The sequence below is a fragment of the Bombina bombina genome, chromosome 9 (assembly GCF_027579735.1).
Source record: "Bombina bombina isolate aBomBom1 chromosome 9, aBomBom1.pri, whole genome shotgun sequence".
NCBI classification, from domain to species: Eukaryota; Metazoa; Chordata; class Amphibia; order Anura; family Bombinatoridae; genus Bombina; species Bombina bombina.
This window is the reverse complement of record NC_069507.1, coordinates 287,754,882-287,778,068: the sequence shown is the minus strand read 5'-3', so window position 1 is coordinate 287,778,068 and position 23,187 is coordinate 287,754,882. Positions and strand designations below refer to the sequence as shown.

At 47.4% G+C, this 23,187-nt stretch overlaps 1 protein-coding gene across 1 annotated transcript in view; it reads left to right on the top strand.

Annotated features, from left to right (window-relative positions):
* Positions 1–1,512: 1,512 nt before the first annotated feature.
* Positions 1,513–23,187, top strand: part of LOC128640608 (chromodomain-helicase-DNA-binding protein 4) — a 22,829-nt gene continuing 1,154 nt past the window's right edge. Inside the window, exons 1-10 of the mRNA XM_053693076.1 lie at positions 1,513–1,622; positions 5,189–5,344; positions 19,986–20,104; positions 20,250–20,432; positions 20,508–20,626; positions 20,709–20,953; positions 21,101–21,225; positions 22,564–22,699; positions 22,777–22,961; positions 23,087–23,187. The exon at positions 23,087–23,187 is cut by the window's right edge and continues 136 nt beyond it. Coding sequence (XP_053549051.1) covers positions 5,269–5,344; positions 19,986–20,104; positions 20,250–20,432; positions 20,508–20,626; positions 20,709–20,953; positions 21,101–21,225; positions 22,564–22,699; positions 22,777–22,961; positions 23,087–23,187 — 1,289 coding nt within the window. The 5' untranslated portion in view covers positions 1,513–1,622; positions 5,189–5,268. The remainder of the gene's footprint in view (positions 1,623–5,188; positions 5,345–19,985; positions 20,105–20,249; positions 20,433–20,507; positions 20,627–20,708; positions 20,954–21,100; positions 21,226–22,563; positions 22,700–22,776; positions 22,962–23,086) is intronic.

Genomic DNA, 23,187 nt, shown 5'->3' with positions numbered 1-23,187 from the left:
GAGTATTAGTGCCACTGATGTGTGAGTATTGGTGGGGCAGATACCTGAGTACAGGAGTATTAGTGCCACTGATGTGTGAGTATTGGTGGGGCAGATACTTGGGTACAGGAGTATTAGTGCCACTGATGTGTGAGTATTGGTGGGGCAGATACCTGGGTACAGGAGTATTAGTGCCACTGATGTGTGAGTATTGGTGGGGCAGATACCTGGGTACAGGAGTATTAGTGCCACTGATGTGTGAGTATTGGTGGGGCAGATACCTAAGTACAGGAGTATTAGTGCCACTGATTTGTGAGTATTGGTGGGGCATATACCTGGGTACAGGAGTATTAGTGCCACTGATGTGTGAGTATTGGTGGGGCAGATACCTGGGTACAGGAGTATTAGTGCCACTGATGTGTGAGAATTGGTGGGGCAGATACCTGGGTACAGGAGTATTAGTGCCACTGATGTGTGAGTATTGGTGGGGCAGATACCTGGGTACAGGAGTATTAGTGCCACTGATGTGTGAGTATTGGTTGGACAGATACCTGGGTACAGGAGTATTAGTGCCACTGATGTGTGAGTATTGGTGGGACAGATACTTGGGTACAGGAGTATTAGTGCCACTGATGTGTGAGTATTGGTGGGACAGATACCTGGGTACATGAGTATTAGTGCCACTGATGTGTGAGTATTGGTGGGACAGATACCTGGGTACAGGAGTATTAGTGCCACTGATGTGTGAGTGTTGGTGGGACAGATACCTGGGTACATGAGTATTAGTGCCACTGATGTGTGAGTGTTGGTGGGACAGATACCTGGGTACATGAGTATTAGTGCCACTGATGTGTGAGTATTGGTGGGACAGATACTTGGGTACAGGAGTATTAGTGACACTGATGTGTGAGTATTGGTGGGACAGATACCTGGGTACATGAGTATTAGTGCCACTGATGTGTGAGTATTGGTGGGGCAGATACCTGGGTAGAGGAGTATTAGTGCCACTGATGTGTGAGTATTGGTGGGGCAGATACTTGGGTACAGGAGTATTAGTGCCACTGATGTGTGAGTATTGGTGGGGCAGATACTTGGGTACAGGAGTATTAGTGACACTGATGTGTGAGTATTGGTGGGACAGATACTTGGGTACAGGAGTATTAGTGACACTGATGTGTGAGTATTGGTGGGGCAGATACCTGGGTATATGAGTATCAGTGTCAGTAATACCTGAGCTGTCAGTCACACAGGATGTCTGAGGCTGCCTGTGGTTATTATGGGATGTCAGGTCCCTTAGGTTATTATGGGATGTCAGAGTCTGTCTGTGGTTATTATGGGATGCCAGAGCCTCTCTGGGTTAGTATTATGGGATGTCAGGCGCCCTGTTGTTATTATGGGATGGCAGGCTGCCTGTGAGTATTATGGGATGTCAGACAGGGGTTATTATGGGATGTCAGGCCTCATCTGATTATTATGGGATGCTAAGGCCGCCCATCTCCCGGGAAACGCGCTGGTTGCTATGGGAACTGGGCGGTGCTAGCGAGAGGCGGGGCCTGTACCATCACTGCCGGTGCCGGGAGCGGGAGAGAAAGAAAGGGAGGCTGGGAGTGCGCTAGGCCGCGGCCTGATACTGAGTGACCGAGGTAAGTACCGCTCCTGAGGGGAAGTGCTCAGCTAACTAGCCGGGGGTAAGTAGTGAGCTAGCGGGGGCAAGTAGTGAGCTAGCCGGGGGCAAGTAGTGAGCTAGCCGGGGCAAGTAGTGAGCTAGCGGGGGCAAGTAGTGAGGGGCAAGTAGTGAGCTAGCCGGGGGCAAGTAGTGAGCTAGCGGGGGCAAGTAGTGAGCTAGCCGGGGGTAAGTAGTGAGCTAGCGGGGGCAAGTAGTGAGGGGCAAGTAGTGAGCTAGCCGGGGGCAAGTAGTGAGCTAGCCGGGGGCAAGTAGTGAGCTAGCCGGGGGCAAGTAGTGAGCTAGCGGGGGCAAGTAGTGAGGGGTAAGTAGTGAGCTAGCGGGGGTAAGTAGTGAGCTAGCGGGGGCAAGTAGTGAGCTAGCGGGGGTAAGTAGTGAGCTAGCGGGGGCAAGTAGTGAGCTAGCGGGGGTAAGTAGTGAGCTAGCGGGGGCAAGTAGTGAGCTAGCGGGGGCAAGTAGTGAGCTAGCGGGGGCTGAGGGGAACTAGCCCGGGGGTAAGTACTGAGCTAGCGGGGGCTGAGGGGAACTAGCCCGGGGGTAAGTACTGAGCTAGCGGGGGGCTGAGGGGAACTAGCCAGGGGGTAAGTACTGAGCTAGCGGGGGGCTGAGGGGAACTAGCCGGGGGGTAAGTACTGAGCTAGCGGGGGCTGAGGGGAACTAGCCGGGGGGTAAGTACTGAGCTAGCGGGGGCTGAGGGGAACTAGCCGGGGGGCAAGTACTGAGCTAGCGGGGGCAAGTACTGAGCTAGCGGGGGCTGAGGGGAACTAGCCGGGGGGCAAGTACTGAGCTAGCGGGGGCAAGTACTGAGCTAGCGGGGGCTGAGGGGAACTAGCCCGGGGGGTAAGTACTGAGCTAGCGGGGGCTGAGGGGAACTAGCCGGGGGGCAAGTACTGAGCTGGCGGGGGTAAGTACTGAGCTAGCGGGGGGCTGAGGGGAACTAGCCGGGGAGTAAGTACTGAGCTAGCGGGGGCTGAGGGGAACTAGCCCGGGGGTAAGTACTGAGCTAGCGGGGGGCTGAGGGGAACTAGCCGGGGGGTAAGTACTGAGCTAGCGGGGGCTGAGGGGAACTAGCCGGGGGGCAAGTACTGAGCTAGCGGGGGCTGAGGGGAACTAGCCCGGGGGGTAAGTACTGAGCTAGCGGGGGCTGAGGGGAACTAGCCCGGGGGGTAAGTACTGAGCTAGCGGGGGCTGATGGGAACTAGCCCGGGGGGTAAGTACTGAGCTAGCGGGGGCTGAGGGGAACTAGCCCGGGGGGTAAGTACTGAGCTAGCGGGGGCTGAGGGGAACTAGCCCGGGGGTAAGTACTGAGCTAGCGGGGGGCTGAGGGGAACTAGCCGGGGGGTAAGTACTGAGCTAGCGGGGGGCTGAGGGGAACTAGCCGGGGGGTAAGTACTGAGCTAGCGGGGGGCTGAGGGGAACTAGCCGGGGGGTAAGTACTGAGCTCGCGGGGGCTGAGGGGAACTAGCCGGGGGGTAAGTACTGAGCTAGCGGGGGCTGAGGGGAACTAGCCGGGGGGCAAGTACTGAGCTAGCGGGGGCAAGTACTGAGCTAGCGGGGGCTGAGGGGAACTAGCCCGGGGGGTAAGTACTGAGCTAGCGGGGGCTGAGGGGAACTAGCCTGGGGGGCAAGTACTGAGCTAGCCGGGGGGCAAGTACTGAGCTAGCGGGGGCTGAGGGGAACTAGCCGGGGGGTAAGTACTGAGTTAGCGGGGGCTGAGGGGAACTAGCCGGGGGGTAAGTACTGAGATAGCGGGGGGCTGAGGGGAACTAGCCGGGGGGCAAGTACTGAGCTAGCGGGGGCAAGTACTGAGCTAGCAGGGGCTGAGGGGAACTAGCCCGGGGGGCAAGTACTGAGCTAGCGGGGGCTGAGGGGAACTAGCCGGGGGGCAAGTACTGAGCTAGCCGGGGCTGAGGGGAACTAGCCGGGGGGTAAGTACTGAGTTAGCGGGGGCTGGGGGGCACTAGCCGGGGGCTGAGGGGCGCTAGCCGGGGTAAGTACTGAGTTAGCGGGGGCTGAGGGGCACTAGCCGGGGGCTGAGGGGCGCTAGCGGGGGTAAGTACTGAGCTGCCGGGGGGTAAGTACTGAGCTAGGGGGGCTGAGGGGAACTAGCCCAGGGGGTAAGTACTGAGCTAGCGGGGGCTGAGGGGAACTAGCCGGGGGGTAAGTACTGAGCTAGCGGGGGCTGAGGGGAACTAGCTGGGGTAATTACTGAGCTAGCGGGGGCTGAAGGTTTTTAGTGGGGTAAGTACTCAGCTAGGGGGCTTAGGGGAACTAGCTGGGGTAATTACTGAGATAGTAGGGGCTGTGAGGGTATTTAGTGGGGTAAGTACTCAGCTAGGGGGCTTAGGTTAGCTTCCGGCGGGGGCTGAGGGGAACTAGACATTGTGCCTTGTGGACTGAGGTAAACAACATAGTAGCCCATGAAGGTAAATGAGTTGCTTGGGGGAGTAAATAATGAGGCAGTAGCTGGGGTTAGAAGTGACAGTTGATGGGGGCGGAGCTGGGTGTAGATCTGACACTGCTGGCAGGTAAATAATGAGATGGGGGCGGAGCTATGAAATATGAAAATGTTTAAAGGGACAGTAAACTGTGAGATTTGATATAAAATGTGTAGTTTTTTTGCAGTTAAACAACGTTGCACTATAATCATTTGTTCATATTTCCCCTTTTTGTGGGCCCTTAAAGGGACGTAATACTCATATGCTAAATCACTTGAAACTGATGCAGTATAACTGTAAAAAGCTGACAGGAAAATATCACCTGAGCATCTCTATGTAAAAAAGGAAGATATTTTACCTCAGTTTCCTCAGCTCACCAGAGTAAGTGCTGTGTAAAAAGTTATACTCAGCTGCTGCCCAGCTGCAGGTAAAAATAAAATAAAGAAATCAGCATCAGCAGTGCTGAGGTCATGAACTCTTTTACTGTGATCTCATGAGATTTCATTGTAAACTTCCTTACACTGAATAGGGAAATAACATGAGTGCACGAGGCTCAACCCTTCCGCTGTCCCGGGACAGACATACTGATTTGTTGCTTAGAAGTCCTTTACAATGTGAGGTGGCTACTGAGGAACTTATGAGGTAAAATCTTTCTTTTTTACATAGAGATGTTCAGGTGATATTTTCTAGTCAGCTTTTTACAGCTGTGCTGCATCACTTTCCAGTGTTTAAACATTTGGGTATCATGGCCCTTTAAACTTTGAGAATTGTAGAAATGCACCTGCTGGCTCTATTAGGCTAACCCTGTTACAGATACGTAATTGTCTGGATTGGCTCTTCCAAATAATGCAAGTGGTGGGTGGGCTTTAGCTATGCAGCAAACAGTAGGTTAAACATAGCTGCTAATAAATAGTAGCAGAAATGTCCTGCATGGGGTTTACTGTCCCTTTAAGTGTATTTTAATATTGCACTTTTTCCCTTTAAAGGAATCGTCCAGTCTAAATTAGTTTCATGATTCAGATAAAGCAGCAGCCTATTTCGTTTGTGTGTGCACGTGTGTGACCTGCTGGTGTACGTCTCTCTGCAGCTGTCTATCTGGTGCTAGTCGCACGTCTCTCCTGTGACCCTAAGACTCCAGTGGCCGTTTCCATTTTGTTGTTCGTCCAGATGGCTTCTGGACTCGGACCCTCCTCCCCTGGCAGTGAGGGGGAGATTGAAGTGATGTTAAACAGCCTGCAGCAAGGTAGGTACCAATGATTTGGTGTCTGTCATGTACCCCAGAGACGGTGTACACCAACATTGTTTTACTTACCCATTCCCCAGTTTTGCACAGCCAGCATTCTTATATCAATACACTTTATAACTTCTAAATTAGCAGACGGTCTCTTATCACATGCTAATTCATGTGTGCCATATAGATTACATTGTGCTTTCTTCCGTGTAGTTGTGGCTGACACTGCACCAATTGGCTAAAATGCAAGCCAATAGATAGGTAAAAAGTATATTAATATAACCGGGTAATAAAGGAATTATCTATCTCTTTAAACAATAATCATTTTGGAGATGACTGTTTTAAAGGGGCACTCAAGTCAAAATTAAACTCATGATTTAGACAGAGCAGCAATTTTAAACAACTTTCTAATTTACTTTCATTAACAAAATGTGCATAGTCTAATTTATATTTACACTGTCACCAGCTCCTACTGAGTATGTGCAAGAACTCACAGAATATACATATATGCATTTGTGGTTGGCTGATGACTGTCACATGATACAGGGGAGTAGAAATACACATGGCTTTGTAATTTGTCAAAAAAAAATCTACTACTCCATTAAAGTTCAGACTGTTATTGCATTGTCTTTATCGTGTGTTTATTTTACTGGTCCTTTAAGAAGCGTGCCCCCAAGGGAAGCGTGAGGGGGGCAGGTGTCTGTAGCTTGCCCCCAAGGGAAGCGTGAGGGGGGGGGCAGGTGTCTGTAGCGTGCCCCCAAGGGAAGCGTGAGGGGGGGGGGCAGGTGTCTGTAGCGTGCCCCCAAGGGAAGCGTGAGGGGGGGGGCAGGTGTCTGTAGCGTGCCCCCAAGGGAAGCGTGAGGGGGGGGGGCAGGTGTCTGTAGCGTGCCCCCAAGGGAAGCGTGAGGGGGGGGGCAGGTGTCTGTAGCGTGCCCCCAAGGGAAGCGTGAGGGGGGGGGGGCAGGTGTCTGTAGCGTGCCCCCAAGGGAAGCGTGAGGGGGGGGGGGGGGGGGCAGGTGTCTGTAGCGTGCCCCCAAGGGAAGCGTGAGGGGGGGGTGGGCAGGTGTCTGTAAATTGTGCCTGTACCCCCCCCTCCGGCGCAGCGTTATACGCAGGGTTACTACCACATACATGACAGAGCTGGGCGTAGTTCTATCATGTATGTGGTATTAACCCTGCGTATAACACTGATTGGCAGGCGGTTACAGTGAACATTTTAATATAGGTTTATGGGAGCATATGCATGTTAATAAATAGAAAAGGCTATTTGGGCAAGTGATCCATAAGACTTGTCATTATTAGCCAGTGGTTGGTTTCAGTAGGACAGACTAGCAGTATAAGTAATACTGAAACTTATCTTTTTACAAAACCCTTATCTGTTAGATGCCTCGGTTATGCAGACTAATGTCACACTCAGGGCCTTGTCTGTGAAGCTTTACTGCGGGTATCATGGGAGCCAGGCCAGGCAGTGACATCATGTAGCGATGGGGACAACGCTAGATCTAGACTCAGTGATAGCAACTGATGAGCGAGTAAAGATTAAAGCTTGGTGCAGACTGAATTCTGCCTCTGTCAGACTCAACACAAATGCTACAGAGCCTTGACAGTGTGTACATAAATCTCCCTAGTGCTTGTGTTGTACGCTGTGAGTCTGTCAGTGTGTACATAAAGCTCCCTAGTGCTTGTGTTGTACGCTGTGAGTCTGACAGTGTGTACATAAAGCTCCCTAGCGCTTGTGTTGTACGCTGTGAGTCTGACAGTGTGTACATAAAGCTCCCTAGCGCTTGTTGTACGCTGTGAGTCTGACAGTGTGTACATAAAGCTCCCTAGTGCTTGTGTTGTACGCTGTGAGTCTGACAGTGTACATAAATCTCCCTAGCGCTTGTGTTGTACGCTGTGAGACTGACAGTGTGTACATAAAGCTCCCTAGTGCTTGTGTTGTATGCTGTGAGTCTGTCAGTGTGTACATAAAGCTCCCTAACGCTTGTGTTGTATGCTGTGGGTCTGACAGTGTGTACATAATGCTCAGCATAAAGCTCCCTAGTGCTTGTGTTGTATGCTGTGGGTCTGACAGTGTGTACATAATGCTCAGCATAAAGCTCCCTAGTGCTTGTGTTGTATGCTGTGGGTCTGACAGTGTGTACATAATGCTCAGCATAAAGCTCCCTAGTGCTTGTGTTGTATGCTGTGAGTCTGACAGTGTACATAAATCTCCCTAGCGCTTGTGTTGTACGCTGTGAGACTGACAGTGTGTACATAAAGCTCCCTAGTGCTTGTGTTGTATGCTGTGAGTCTGTCAGTGTGTACATAAAGCTCCCTAACGCTTGTGTTGTATGCTGTGGGTCTGACAGTGTGTACATAATGCTCAGCATAAAGCTCCCTAGTGCTTGTGTTGTATGCTGTGGGTCTGACAGTGTGTACATAATGCTCAGCATAAAGCTCCCTAGTGCTTGTGTTGTATGCTGTGAGTCTGACAGTGTACATAAATCTCCCTAGCGCTTGTGTTGTACGCTGTGAGACTGACAGTGTGTACATAAAGCTCCCTAGTGCTTGTGTTGTATGCTGTGAGTCTGTCAGTGTGTACATAAAGCTCCCTAACGCTTGTGTTGTATGCTGTGGGTCTGACAGTGTGTACATAATGCTCAGCATAAAGCTCCCTAGTGCTTGTGTTGTATGCTGTGGGTCTGACAGTGTGTACATAATGCTCAGCATAAAGCTCCCTAGTGCTTGTGTTGTATGCTGTGAGTCTGACAGTGTACATAAATCTCCCTAGCGCTTGTGTTGTACGCTGTGAGACTGACAGTGTGTACATAAAGCTCCCTAGTGCTTGTGTTGTATGCTGTGAGTCTGTCAGTGTGTACATAAAGCTCCCTAACGCTTGTGTTGTATGCTGTGGGTCTGACAGTGTGTACATAATGCTCAGCATAAAGCTCCCTAGTGCTTGTGTTGTATGCTGTGGGTCTGACAGTGTGTACATAATGCTCAGCATAAAGCTCCCTAGTGCTTGTGTTGTATGCTGTGGGTCTGACAGTGTGTACATAATGCTCAGCATAAAGCTCCCTAGTGCTTGTGTTGTATGCTGTGAGTCTGACAGTGTGTACATAATGCTCAGCATAAAGCTCCCTAGCGTTTGTGTTGTACGCTGTGAGTCTGACAGTGTGTACATAATGCTCAGCATAAATCTCCCTAGCGTTTGTGTTGTACGCTGTGAGTCTGACAGTGTGTACATAAATCTCCCTAGTGCTTGTGTTGTATGCTGTGAGTCTGACAGTGTGTACATAATGCTCAGCATAAATCTCCCTAGCGTTTGTGTTGTACGCTGTGAGTCTGACAGTGTGTACATAATGCTCAGCATAAATCTCCCTAGCGTTTGTGTTGTACGCTGTTAGTCTGACAGTGTGTACATAAATCTCCCTAGTGCTTGTGTTGTATGCTGTGAGTCTGACAGTGTGTACATAATGCTCAGCATAAAGCTCCCTAGCGCTTGTGTTGTACGCTGTGAGACAGACAGTGTGTACATAATGCTCAGCATAAAGCTCCCTATCGCTTGTGTTGTATGCTGTGAGTCTGACAGTGTACATAAAGCTCCCTAGTGCTTGTGTTGTATGCTGTGAGTCTGACAGTGTACATAAAGCTCCCTAGTGCTTGTGTTGTATGCTGTGAGTCTGACAGTGTACATAAAGCTCCCTAGCAATTGTGTTGTACGCTGTGAGTCTGACAGTGTGTGCATAAAGCTCCCTAGTGCTTGTGTTGTACGCTGTGATACTGATAGTGTGTACATAATGCTCAGCATAAAGCTCCCTATCGCTTGTGTTGTATACTGTGAGTCTTACAGTGTGCATAAAGCTCCCTAGTGCTTGTGTTGTACGCTGTGAGTCTGACAGTGTGTACATAATGCTCAGCATAAAGCTCCCTAGCGCTTGTGTTAGATGCTACCGAAGTATCTTCCTCACAGCATACGAGGGTGAAATCTCAGACTCAGACAGTGTAACTCCTGATGCTGAAGTTGTATCCTTCAGGTTTAAGCTGGAACACCTCCGTTTGTTACTTAAGGAGGTTTTGGCTACCTTGGACGACTCTGACACTACGGTCGTAGTCAATCCTAAGAAGTCTAGCAAGCTAAACAAGTATTTTGATGTACCTTCCATGGTGGAGGTTTTCCCTGTACCAGATCGGGCTACAGAGATTATTGCTAGGGAATGGGAGACCGGGTATCCCTTTTTCTCCATCCCCTATTTTTAAAAAGATGTTTCCTATAGCAGACTCTATCAAGGAGTCTTGGCAGACGGTCCCCAAGGTGGAAGTGGCAATTTTAACTTTAGCCAAGAGAACCACTATTCCCATAGAGGATAGTTGTTCCTTTAAAGAGCCTATGGATAAGAAGTTAAAGGGGTTGCTCAAAAAGATGTATGTTCACCAGGGTTTACAATGGCAACCTGCAGTGTGTATTGCTACCGTCACTAGTGTGGCGGCATACTGTTTTGATGCGTTGTCTGATTCTATTCAGACACTCCCCTTGAAGAGATACAGGAAAGGATCAAGGCCCTTAAGTTGGCCAATTCCTTTATTACTGATGCTTCCTTACAGGTTATCAAGCTGGGAGCTAAAATTTCTGGGTTTGCCGTACTGGCCTGCAGAGCCTTGTGGTTAAAATCCTGGTCTGCGGAGGTGCCATCTAAGTCTAAGCTTTTGGCGATTCCTTGTTTGGGCCAGGATTGACAGAGATTATTTCCGACATTACGGGTGGAAAGGGCCATTTCCTCCCTCAGGATAAGAGGAATAAGTAGAAGGGACGTCAGTAATTTTCGTTCCTTTCGAAACTTCAAGGGTAAGCCTTCCTCTCCCTCTACAAAACAGGAACAGTCCAAGCCGTCTTGGAACAAGGGAAAGCAATCTAAGAAGCCCGCTACTGACTCAGTCAGGATGAAGGGTCTGCCCCTGATCCGGGACCCGATCTTGTGGGGGGCAGACTTTCCTTCTTTGCTCAGGCGTGGGTTCGGGATGTTCAGGGTCCCTGGGTAGTGGACATCGTGTCCCAGGGATACAAGCTCGAGTTCAAGACTTTTCCTACCAGGGGCAGGTTTCTGCTCTCAAGATTATCTGTAGACCAGATAGAGGCGTTCTTACACTGTGTTCGAGACCTTTCCGTTCTGAGAGTGATGGTTCCTGTTCCTATGCAGGAACAGGGTCTGGGTTTTTACTCCAATCTGTTCGTGGTGCCCAAAAAAGACGGAACTTTCAGACCAATTCTAGACCTCAAAAGTCTAAACAAGTTCCTCAGAGTACAGTCCTTCGAGATGGAGACTATTTGGGTCCTTCGAGATGGAGACTATTTGGGTCCTTCGAGATGGAGACTATTTGGGTCCTTCGAGATGGAGACTATTTGGGTCCTTCGAGATGGAGACTATTTGGGTCCTTCGAGATGGAGACTATTTGGGTCCTTCGAGATGGAGACTATTTGGGTCCTTCGCGATGGAGACTATTTGGGTCCTTCGCGATGGAGACTATTTGGGTCCTTCGAGATGGAGACTATTTGGGTCCTTCGAGATGGAGACTATTTGTTCCATTCTTCCCTTGGTTCAAGAGGGTCAATTCATGACAACAGTAGATTTAAAGGATGCGTACCTGCATGTTCCCATACACAAGGACCATCACAAGTTTAAGGTTCGCATTTCTCGACAAACGCTTCCAATTTGTGGCTCTTCCATTCAGCCTTGCCACAGCTCCCAGAATTTTTTTCAAAGGTCCTGGGATCTCTGTTGGCGGTGCTCCCGTTGTGGGGGGTTGCAGTGGCGCCTTATCTGGACGACATCCTGGTTCAGGCGCCATCCTTTCAACAAGCAAACTCCCACACGGAGATGTTATCCTTCCTGCAATCTCACGGATGGAAGGTGAATCTAGGAAAGAGTTCCTTAATTCCGGCTACAAGAGTAGTATTCTTGGGGAACCATAATAGACTCCCTATCGAAAATATTTCTAACAGAGGTCAGAATATCAAAGATCTTAGACTCCTGTCTGGCCCTTCAGTACTCTCCTCGGCCATCAGTGGCTCAGTGTATGGAGGTAATCGGTCTGATGGTAGCTGCCATGGACATCATTCAGTTTGCCTGTTTCCACCTCAGACCTCTGCAGTTATGCATGCTAATTCAATGGACAGGGGATTATGCGGATCTGTCTCCGCGATTACAGTTACATCAGGCAACAAGAGATTCTCTTCTTTGGTGGGTGTCTCAGGATCACCTCTCCCAGGGAACCTGCTTTCGCAGACCCACCTGGGTGATTGTGGCAATGGACGTCAGCCTGCTGGGATGGGGAGCAGTCTGGGGCTCCCTAAAGGCTCAGGGGACATTGACTCGGGAGGAGTCTTTTCTCCCCATAAACATTCTGGAGCTGAGGTCAATCTTCAATGCTCTTCTAGCCTGGCCTCAGCTTTGGCCTGGTTTATCAGGTTCCAGTCGGACAACATAACTTTGGTGGCTTACATCAACCATCAGGGGGGAACTCTGCGTTCCTTGGCCATGAAAGAGGTAGCCAAGATTATTTAGTGGGTGGAAACCCACAACTGCTTTCTATCTGCGATCCACATCCCAGGATTGGACAATTGGGAAGCAGATTTTCTGAGCAGACAGACCTTTCACCCGGGGGAGTGGGAACTCCATCTGCAAGTGTTTTCAAGCTTGATTCTCAAATGGGGACAGCCAGATCTGGATCTCATGGCATCTCGTCAGAATGCCAAGCTCCCGAGGTACGGGTCGGTGATCCTCATTGCTCCGGTGTGGCCTTCGCAGGATCTGATATGCAGACCTGGTGGAGATGTCATCTCTCCTTCCTTGGAGACTTCTGCTGAGGAAGGACCTTCTACTTTAAGGGCCCTTCACACAAATCTAGTTTCTCTGAAGCTGACTGTTTGGAGATTGAACGCTTAATTTTATCTATGCGTGTTTTTTTTTCTGAGTCGGTCATTGAGACCATGATTCAGGCTCGGAAGCCTGTTACCAGGAAGATTTACTACAAGATATGGCGTAAATATCTGCATTGGTGTGAATCCAGAGGCTACTCCATGGAGTAGAGTTCGAATTTCTAGAATTTTGTCTTTTCTCCAAGAGGGTTTGGAGAAGGGATTATTGGCAAGTTCTTTGAAGGGTCAAATATCTGCCTTGTCTATTTTGTTATACAAACGTTAGGCGGATATACCGGACGTGCAATCCTTCTTTCTGGCCTTAGTCAGTCAGAATCAGGCCTGTGTTCAAACCTGTTACTCCTCCCTGGAGTCTTAACCTTGTTCTTAAAGTTCTTTCATCAGGCTCCGTTTGAGCCTATGCATTCCCTAGATATTAAGTTATTATCTTGGAAAGTTTTGTTTCTTGTTGCAATTTCTTCTGCCTGCAGAGTCTTAGAACTCTCAGCGTTGCAATATGAATCCCCTTATCTTATTTTTCATTCTGATAAGGTAGTTCTGCGTACTAAGTTGGGTTTCCTTCCTAAGGTTGTTTCGGATAGGAACATTTAAGAAATTGTTGTTCCTTCTTTATGTCCTCCTAACCCATCTGCCCATAAAGAGCGTCTGCTGCACAACCTAGATGTGGTGCGTGCGTTGAAATTCTATTTACAGGCGACTGATTTTCGCCAGTCTTCGGCTCTGTTTTCTCTGGGAAACGTAAGGGTCAGAAAGCTACGGCGACTTATTTCTTTGTGGTTGAAGAGTATAATTCGATTGGCCTATGAAACTGCTGGACAGCAGCCTCCTGAGAGAGTTACGGCTCATTCTACGAGGGCTGTTTCCTCTTCCTGGGCATTCAAAACTTAAGCTTCTGTGGAACAGATTTGTAAGGCTGCAACTTTTGCCTCGGCTGAGTCGTCTTTTGGGAGAAAGGTTCTTCAAGCAGTGGTGCCTTCCGTTTAGTTTCCCTGTCTTGTCCCTCCCTTTATCATTTGGGTCCTCTAGCTTGGGTATTGATTCCCAATAGTAATTAGATGATCTGTGGACTCACCGTGTAATTAGAAAGAAAACAAAATGTATGCTTACCTGATAAATTGTATTTTTTTTTTCTTGACACAGTGAGTCCATGGCCCGTCCTGGTTTGTTTTTGTTTTTTTGTTATAAACTTCAGACACCTCTGCACCTTGTTGCTTCCTTTCTCTCCTTGCTTCGGTCGAATGACTGGGGTTGAAGGGAAGGGAGTTGATATTTAACAGCTTTATGGTGCTCCTTGCCGCCTCCTGCTGGGCAGGAGTGATATTCCCAATAGTAATTAGATGATCCGTGGACTCTCCGTGTCAAGAAATAAATTTATCAGGTAAGCATAAATTTTGTTTTCTGTCAGGTATATAAATGTTAAAATGCCAGGACATGGGGGGTGGCACAGTTTGTAGATGGTTATCCCTGAGCCCAATGTCTCTTAGGGTGATGCTGTTCAGGCAATGCCACCGCTTCCTCCTCTAATGCCTCAATGGCGTCACATGCAGTGCCCTGCGGTTCCTCTCAATCTCTTGGAGTATTTTTGCCTATAGATTTTGCGATGGTTATCTTCTGTGGTATCTGCAGCATTCTGTTTTTCCTTGCTGAGGGAAAATGCAAGAGGAAATTTAGAGATTCAGATAGTAAAGTTTCTGTTCTGCTCTGCTACCCAGGTTTCCTCTCTCATTAACCTGATGAGGATATACGGTAGCCTCTGAGGGTCATGTTGCAGATTCGGACAGTATAATTCCATCATCTGATACTGGCGTAGTAACCTTCAGATTTCAGCTTTAACACATTTTGTGTATTAATGGGAGGTTTTTGTTGCTGTGGAGCGACTCGATACGCCTGGTGTTGTCAATCCTTAAGAATCTAGTAAACTTTCTAAATCCTTAGATTCCTGTGGAAGTTTTCCGGTTCCAGACAGTGCTAGATTTTTCACAGGAATGGGAGAAGCTAGGAATACCTTTCTCCTCTTCTCCCGTCCTTTATAGGATTTGTCTGTTGCTGATTCCATTAAAATGCACAATGCCTTAAGTAGAAGGGAGTTTTTCTACTATGTCTCTGAGATCTGCGATCCCTATGTGGGGTAGCTGCTCCTTTTCGGATCCATGGTTAAGCAGCTGGAGGTTTAATTGTTCATTTGGAGCAATGTCTTGTCTTATTAGACTTGCTGTGCTAGCCCACCGGGCATTGTGGCTTAAATCTTGGTCAGCAGAGAAGTCTACCTGTGACTTAGTAGTACAGCCTAGGTTTTATAGTTCTGCAGTTGCAGGTTCAATATTTTGTTACCTCCAAATCAACGCTTCTGGCGTTTCCTTCATGGATGAGACCATGTTTGGACTTCGTCTGGCAATTTTCCAATCTAAGATTTCTCCTTGCTACAGTATCTGCAACCCAGGTATGATGAGACATTCCTTGAACTAGGTTCAGGACCTTCCTTTCTGGGAGGGATAGTACCGGTCTGGGAACAAGATCTAGGTATTGACCAAGTTTCTCAGGTTATGACCTTCAAAGTAGTATCCATTCTCCTTTGGTTCAAGAGGGCCTGTTCATAACGAACATAGACCTGAATGATGTGTATTTCTTGTTCCTATTATTCGGGATCTTTACAAGTTTGAGTCTCATCATCCTAGAAAGACTTTTAGGTCTTGGGGTATTGCAAGGGTGCTCTTCTGGGCAATATTTGGTTCAGGTGTCATCCTTCTTAGAGCAAACTCTTTCAAGAGATCTTGTCCAATCTACTTTCCCATGAATGGGAAATTAATATGGAGAGGAGTTCCCTTGTTCCATCTACAAGGGTGATTTATTTGGGGACCTTATTAGATTCTCTATCTAGGAGAATTTTTCTAACAGAGGTCAGATTATCAAAAAAAAATTCATTTTCCCTTCTCTGCAGTCTGACCATCAGCAAGCTCTTTGGGTCCGGTAAATGGCTTAGCCATTTTGCAACCAGAAGGTTGGGAGTTTGAATCTAGCTGCAGTTGATTTTATCTTCACTTTTCAGTGACTCAATGTATGTAGGGAATTGGTCTGATGGTTACCATGGACATCATTCCATTTACTATTTTCCATAAAATGGAGAACATTCGGATCTGTCTCAGAGGATAGATCCAGATCAGTCGACAAGAGACTCTCCATTAGTGGTTTTTCAGGAGTTTCTGTCTGTGCTTCTAGAGACATTCCTGGGTGATGTAACCACGGATGCCAACCTGCTCGGCTGAGAAGCAGTCTGTGTTTTGTTTAAGGCGCAGAGATTATGGGCTCGTAAGTATCTGCTCTCCTCTTTATCATCTTGGAGTTGAGAGTGATTTACAATGCTCTGATGGCTTGGCCTCGGTTGTCCTTAACTTGGTTCCAGTCAGACAATATCACCTCAATGGTTTACATCAATGGGGAGGATCTCTGAGTTCCTTAGCCATATAGGAGGTGACTTGGATTGTTCAGTGGGCGGAAGCTCACAATTGTTGTCTATCTGCCATCCACATTCCAGGAGTAAACAACTGGGAAGCGGATTTCCTGAGCAGACAGACTTTTCATCTTGGGGAACTCCATCCGGAGGTATTCTCCAATTTAATCCTCAAATAGGGAGTGTCAGAGTTGGATCTGATGGCGTCTCGGCAAAATGCAGAGCTTCCAAGGTACAGTTATAAGTCAAGAGATCGACAGGCCGCTCTGATATACGCTGGCGGTTCCTTGGGATTTCAGGCTGGCATACCTGTATCCTTCATTGGCTCTCCTTCCACGAGTCATTGCTTGTATCAAATAGAGAGCGTCGGTAGGATCTGCTATGCAGTTTTTAGTGGAGATGTCATCTTTTCTACCTTGGAGACTGCCTCTGAGGAAGGACCTTCTGATCAGAGTCCCTTCTTTCATACAAATTTTGTTTCTCTGCAGCTGACTGCTTGGAGATTGAACGCTTAGTTCTGTCTAAGCGTGGTTTTCCTGAGTTTGTCATTGAGAGCATGATTCAGTCTTGCAAGCCTGCTATTAGAAAGATTTCTATAAGATATGGCGTTTATCTTTATTGGTGTGAATCCAAGAGCTACTCTTGGAGTAGGGTCAGGATTCCTAGAATTTTTTATTTTTGCCCTTTCTCCAGGAAGGTCTGGAGAAAGGGTTGTCAGTTAGATTTCTGCATAAGTGTCTGGCGGACGTGCTAGATGTGTACATCTTTTTGTTGGGCCTTGGTCAGTATCAGGCCTGTGTTTAAATCTGTTGCTCCTCCTGGGAGCCTTACCTTTTGTTAAAGGTTTTGCAGCAAGCTCCATTTAAGTATTTGCATTCCATGGATATTGTTATCTTGGAAAGTTTTGTTTCTTATTGCTATCTCTTCTTCTCAGAGAGTGTTGGAAGTCTCAGCTTTGCAGTGTGATTCGTCTTATTTTTTTATCCAATAAAATATAACAATATGGTTTTTCAAAAAGAAAAGGGTGCCACGTGGGGCAGAGATGTCCATATACACTACAGATTAAATTCAACATATATAAGAGCTCACCCTACACAATCTGATGAGCAAGTTACATAAATAGGAAAATATTTTTTTTTCCCCTTTGAGCATTATAAATTCAGTGTTGGCATTTTCACTATATACTAATTTAAAACAAAACAAACGTAATCCAAAAAAATAAATTAATTAATCCCCCCACACTCCCCTAACATATCTTCTCAGGTATACTGCCCCTCTCCTCTTAAATTGGCTTCTAATACAAAAATAGAATTCTTAAAGGGTAGAAGGACTAATTTCTGGGTTTCTTGTTCTAATGTCTTAATAAATATTCCCCATTTATTAAAAAACCACTTAATCCTATTTTCTAACTGTACCTGTACTGAAACTTGTTCCAGAAACATTTGATGTACTATCCCATTTTTAAATTCAGAAAATTTCGGTTCTTTGTTAGACTGCCAGTATTTTAAGATAAGTTTCCTGCCAACCAGAACTGCCGTGTTGATTAGTAAGCAATTTGGACCTATTTCATCCTGGGTCAGCAAAAAAATACTATATATTTATCTACATGAAAATATCGTTTCAGTACTTTGGTGGCCCAGAACAAAATTTTCCCCCAAAATCTCTGAATTACTGGACATGACCAAAAAAAAATGGATCATGTTCGCTGCATAATATTTACATTTATTACATACTGCTTCTCTGCCCGATTTATCCCATCGTACACGCCAGCAAGGTGTATAGTAGCATTGAAAGAGAATCTTCACCTGTTGTTCCCTAAAGTATTCCTCACTCATCGCCTTTGCTACCCTGATCCCTGAATTCTTCATTTATTCTAATTCAACTTGATTTTTACAAAGTTGATTCCATTTTAAATCAAGATATCTGGAGTTGCTTTGTTCTTGAGCCGACAAAAGAGCATGATATGTGTATGAGAGAGAGAATTTCCCTGCCTGGAATAGGCTATTTATTTGTCTAAGTATGTCATTATCCCAGTATTCGTCTTATCTTTAATGCTGATGAGGCGGTTCTTCCTACTAAGTTTGGTTCCTTCCTAAAGTGATTTCGGACAGGAATTTTAATCAGGAAATTGTTGTTCCTCTGTCATTCTTCTATTCTGAGAACGTTTTGTTGCACAACTTAAGTCTGTGCTCTGCATGGGCCATGCAAGGACATTCAACTTTTTCTCCTTCACCCACTGTGTGGTCATTTTTGCTGTGTGCTTTGGATCATTGTCATGTTGGAAGGTAAACCTTCTTCCCATTGATAACTTCCTGGCAGAGGGCAGCAGATTTTCCTCAAGAATTCAATGTTATTTTGCCCCATCCATTATTCCTTCTATCCTGACAAGTGCTCCAGTGCCTGCTGTAGAGAAACACCCCCATAACAGGATATTCCCACCTCCATGCTTTATTAGAGGGATGGTGAGCTGTATTGGATTTCCTACAGACATATTTGTTGTTGAGGCCAAATAATTAAATTTAAATCTCGTCTGACCATAACACCTTTTTCAATGTGGCCTCAAAATCTCCTAGGTGTGTTATGGCAAAGCTCAGTCGTGACTACATGTGGCCTTTCTTGAGGCATGGCTTTTTTTTTCTTGCAACCCTCCCATACAAGCCACATTTGTGGAGAATTTGTGATATTGTTGTCACATGCACACAATGACCACTCTTTGTCATAAATTCCAGCAACTGCTTTAGAGTTGCTGTTGGCCTCTTGGTAGCCTCTCTGACCAGTTTCCTCCTGGCTCTTTCATCCAGTTTGGAGCAACGTCTTGATCCAGAGAGGGTCTGTGTTGTACCAAATACCTCCCACTTCAATTATTCACTGTGCTTCTAGGCATTGATAAAGACTTTGATTTTTTTCTTGTATCCGTCTCCTGACTTGTACCTGTCCACAACATTATCTAGGAGATCTTGTGACAGTGCCTTGCCACCCATAGTTGATTGTTTGCTTCAGTTGCAATACCGGGGACTGAGATGCTCCAGGAAAGCTCTTTTCATGCTGAGCTAGTCAATATGCCCACAGCTGATCACATGAAGGTCAAATGGCTTTGTGTGTGCCATTGAGAAGGTGATTAGCTACACCTGATTGAGTTTACAAGTAATTTTAGGAGGGGGTGATCCTTTTTCCAACTCAGTGATTCTGTTTAATTGTCTTTTTGCCTAACATGTTTCACTTAGATCAGTGATTTTTAACCTTTTCTTTGCCGTGGCACACTTTTTTTACATTTAAAAATCCTGTGGCACACCACCATCCCAAAATGTTAAAAAAAAATCACACATTGTAGCCTAATACAGCATATATATATATACACACATACACACACATACTGTATGTATTGTGCTGTTATGCCATGCCTCCTACAAACTACCGCTGCACTGGGAGTAAAAAACAAGCAAAGTTTAAAAAATGTCACACTGTTGTCAGTCTGCCATGGCACACCTGAGGATCTCTCACGGCACATTAGTGTGCCACGGCACACTGGTTGAAAAACACTGACTTAGATGTTATAAGTTGCACTGAGTAATTACAACTGGATAAACAAAAACTGTCTCTTTCTGGCTGCAAAGCAACAAAATGTGATTTTTTTTTTCATGGGGTGATTCTTTTCAATAGCCCCTGTACATACATATACAACAACTATTAGGGCAAAGCAGACCGCAACACACACGTTCGTACGTACGTATACAATGGCTATTAGGGCGAAGCAGACACCAAAGTGTGCATACCGGTCGGTATGTGTGTGTCTATTTGTTTAGATATAGATATCGCGCACACATACGTGGCTACTTTGTCCTGAGAGCCATGCAGTAGTTTGAGGGATTTCAGAGCAGTATTGACGTCAGCAGAGCATTATGTGTGGGCCATAGTCACGGCTAACATTAGTTCCTCCTCCCACTCAGTGTCCTTTGATCCTTTCTGCTGATCTGGTCTCTCCCTTCCTGCACACCACATGTTGCTTGCAGTCTTTACATGTGTGGTGTCTCTGCAACCTTGCTTGTCACAGAGCAGGCTGGAGCCTATATATTTGTGGTACTGTGTCCTGCAGTGCTAATGCTGAGCTGACTTGTGCTACCTGAGGTTTATTTTTTAGCTGATGGGGTTAGTTTTAACTCTTCCACCAGGAGGCGGTGTCTCCTGTTATAATGCTGGCTAAACACACACAAGCTTGGCTTTTTCGTGTGCTTCCTACTGCACGGTGGGGACATGTGGCCTTAACTCAAACTAAACTGTTTTTACAGATGAGGATGAGCTTGATGAAGATCTCTCCGAGCTGGAAACCCCCAAAATAAAGAAGAAAAAGAAACCTAAAAAACAACGTGATTCTAAACCTTCCAAGGGGAAAAGGCAGAAAAAGGAGGTAAGCACATCTGTTTGCAGCAGTCCCCTGTGGTAGCTTTTCCAGGGCTTATCTGCTTGAGCTTTTTGCCTTGCTTTTGAAGAATTTGGCTATCCTGCTTCTAGAAAGGCTTTAGTCTCAAGACATAATTGTGATCTTCTGCTAGGATGTGGATGACAGCTCAGGGGAAGGGAACGATTTTGGGGAAGACTGTGCTCCCACTCGCTCTGATAGTGAAGGCAGTGATTACACCCCTGGCAAAAAGAAGAAAAAGAAGTTGGGACCGAAGAAAGAGAAAAAGACTAAGGTGAAGAGAGAGGAGGAGGACGACGACGATGATGACTCAAAGGTCAGTACCCTGAAAAGCCATGATGATTCCACGACATGTTTATATGCAGCCAGGTAACAGCCTCTTTCCCTACAGGAGCCAAAGTCTTCTGGGCAGCTTTTGGAGGACTGGGGTATGGAGGATATTGATCACATGTTCACAGAGGACGATTACCGCACACTCACTAACTATAAGGCTTTCAGTCAATTTGTCAGGTAAGTACCTCCTGTTACGTCATGTTGTTGCTTCAATTTACTAGTTCAGTTGATTTTTTTTTTTTTTTCCTTCTTCTTCTAGACCTCTCATTGCAGCCAAGAATCCAAAGATCCCAGTTTCCAAAATGATGATGGTTCTAGGAGCCAAGTGGCGCGAGTTTAGCACTAACAACCCTTTCAAGGGTAGCTCTGGGGCATCTGTGGCGGCGGCGGCTGCTGCAGCAGTTGCTGTAGTAGAAAGCATGGTGGCTAGTACAGAGGTAGTTGTGCCACCTACCCCAGCTCCTGAAGTTCCCCTGCGCAAAGCCAAGACCAAGGAAGGGAAAGGTCAGTGTGGGGAGCTTATTCTTAGTGGTAAATGGAGATTTGGGTGTTAGAGTGTATTGTATTGTGGGAGGTAGCTGTTGGTTAGTTATCGTTCAGGGTGTTAGTAGTAGTGGGACTGTTTGACTGTATTTTTATTATAAATTCTAGGTCCCAATGCTCGAAAGAAACCAAAGATCATCCGTCCACCGGAGGCTAAGAAACCAAAAGCCAAGAAAGTGGCCCCACTGAAAATAAAGCTTGGAGGGTTTGGGTCCAAGCGTAAACGTTCCTCCGTAAGTGAGTGGTGTGAGCTTCGGGCCTTTCTGATGGCAATTCTGTGTGTGTTGAGGTATCCTCTTGAAAGGTCCGATTGGTGAAAGCTGGGCACAATACAGTTCCTGTCTGGGGGTGTCAAGGGAAGGGGTAGACAGCACAATAGAAGCTTCCAGACTGTGAGTTTGTTAGGGGGTGGAGATTGCTCTGGGAAGGTTCCAGCCTGTGAGGTGTTTTTTTTTTTTTTGGGGGGGGGGGGCGCTTGGAGAGCACAGTGGGAAGGTTCCAGCCTTTGTTGGGGACAGGGGGGTGACCGTTTGTGGGAAGGTTCCAGCATGTTAGGTTTTTGTGTGTTTGGGGGGACGGTTCCAGTCTGTCAGTGTTTGTGTAGTGGGGGAGTGTCTAGGCTGAGACATTGCAGTGGGAGAGGGGGGGGGGGGGGGACAGGTGGTGTGACCGCTGTAGGGAGGTTCCAGCCTGTGAGTGTGTGGAACAATTTGTGGAAAGGTTCCAGCCTGTGAGTGTGGTTGGGGAGGGGTGCTGAGACAGCACTGTGGGAAGGTTCTGGCCTGTGAGTTTGTGTGTGGCCAGCCTGTGAGAGTGTTGTGGGACAGTTCTGGCGTGCGAGTGTGTGGGTAACGGTTTTGTGGAAAAGTCGCAGCCTGTGTGTGGGGTGGAGACAGCATTATGGGGGGGGTGAGACAGCGCTGAGGGAAGGTTCCAACATGGGGGGTGAGACAGAGCTGTGGAAAGGTTCCAACATGGGGGGGGGGGGTGAGACAGAGCTGTGGAAAGGTTCCAACCTGTGGGGGGGGGGGGGGGGGTGAGACAGCGCTGTGGGAAGGTTCCAACCTGTGGGGGGGTTGAGACGGCGCTGTGGGAAGGTTCCAACCTGTGGGGGTTGAGACGGCGCTGTGGGAAGGTTCCAACCTGTGGGGGGGGGGGGGGTGAGACGGCGCTGTGGGAAGGTTCCAACCTGTGGGGGGGGGGTGAGACGGCGCTGTCGGAAGGTTTCAACCTGTGGGGGGGGGGGGGGGCAGATGTGGGAATGTTCCAACCTGTCGGGGGGGGGGGGGGGCAGATGTGGGAATGTTCCAACCTGTCGGGGGGAGGGGGGGGGGGGATGGCGCTGTGGGGGGGGGTACCAGCCTGTCAGTATGGGGGGGGGGGAGACAGCACTGTAGGAAGGTTCCAGCCTGTGTGTGGGGGGGGGGGGTGATTGTGCTTTAGGCAGGTTCCAGGGAGGGGGGGGGGACTGCATTGTAGGAAGGTTCCAGTGATTGTGTTGGGGGGGGGTTTGACTGCACTGTAGGAATGTTCTGGCCTGTAATTAAATTTGATCTAATCCTGTGTTTTAGAGTGAGGAGGATGATGTTGAAGTGGAGTCGGACTATGATGAAGGCAGCATGAACAGTTTCTCTGTGTCTGACGGATCTACTAGTAAAAGCAGCCGCAGCAGAAAGCGCATGAAAGCAAGCAAGAAAAAGAAGAAAGGTGACTAAAATGAGTAAAAGTTGTGATTTTTGGATTTTAAGAGAAGGGTTAATAACTTGCACCTCTCGTTACCCCAGGTGATGAAGAGCCATCTGCAGGTGCCGTTGACGGTTATGAGACAGATCATCAGGATTACTGTGAGGTCTGCCAGCAAGGTGGAGAGATTATCTTGTGCGACACTTGCCCTCGCGCCTATCACATGGTGTGTCTGGACCCTGATATGGACAAAGCTCCAGAGGGCAAGTGGAGCTGCCCCCACTGTGTGAGTAACCATTTTATGTAAAATGGGGCGAATCTGCTCTCATCCACCTCGCTTTTTAGTCTTATTTACACCTCATGGGGTGTTTTATGGGAGCGCTGTGTGATTGAGTCGGGTTTGTGTTATAGGAGAAGGAAGGTGTGCAGTGGGAAGTAAAGGATGATAATTCAGAATGCGATGAAGATCTGGATGAGACAGGAGGTGATGCAGAAGAGGAAGACCATCACAT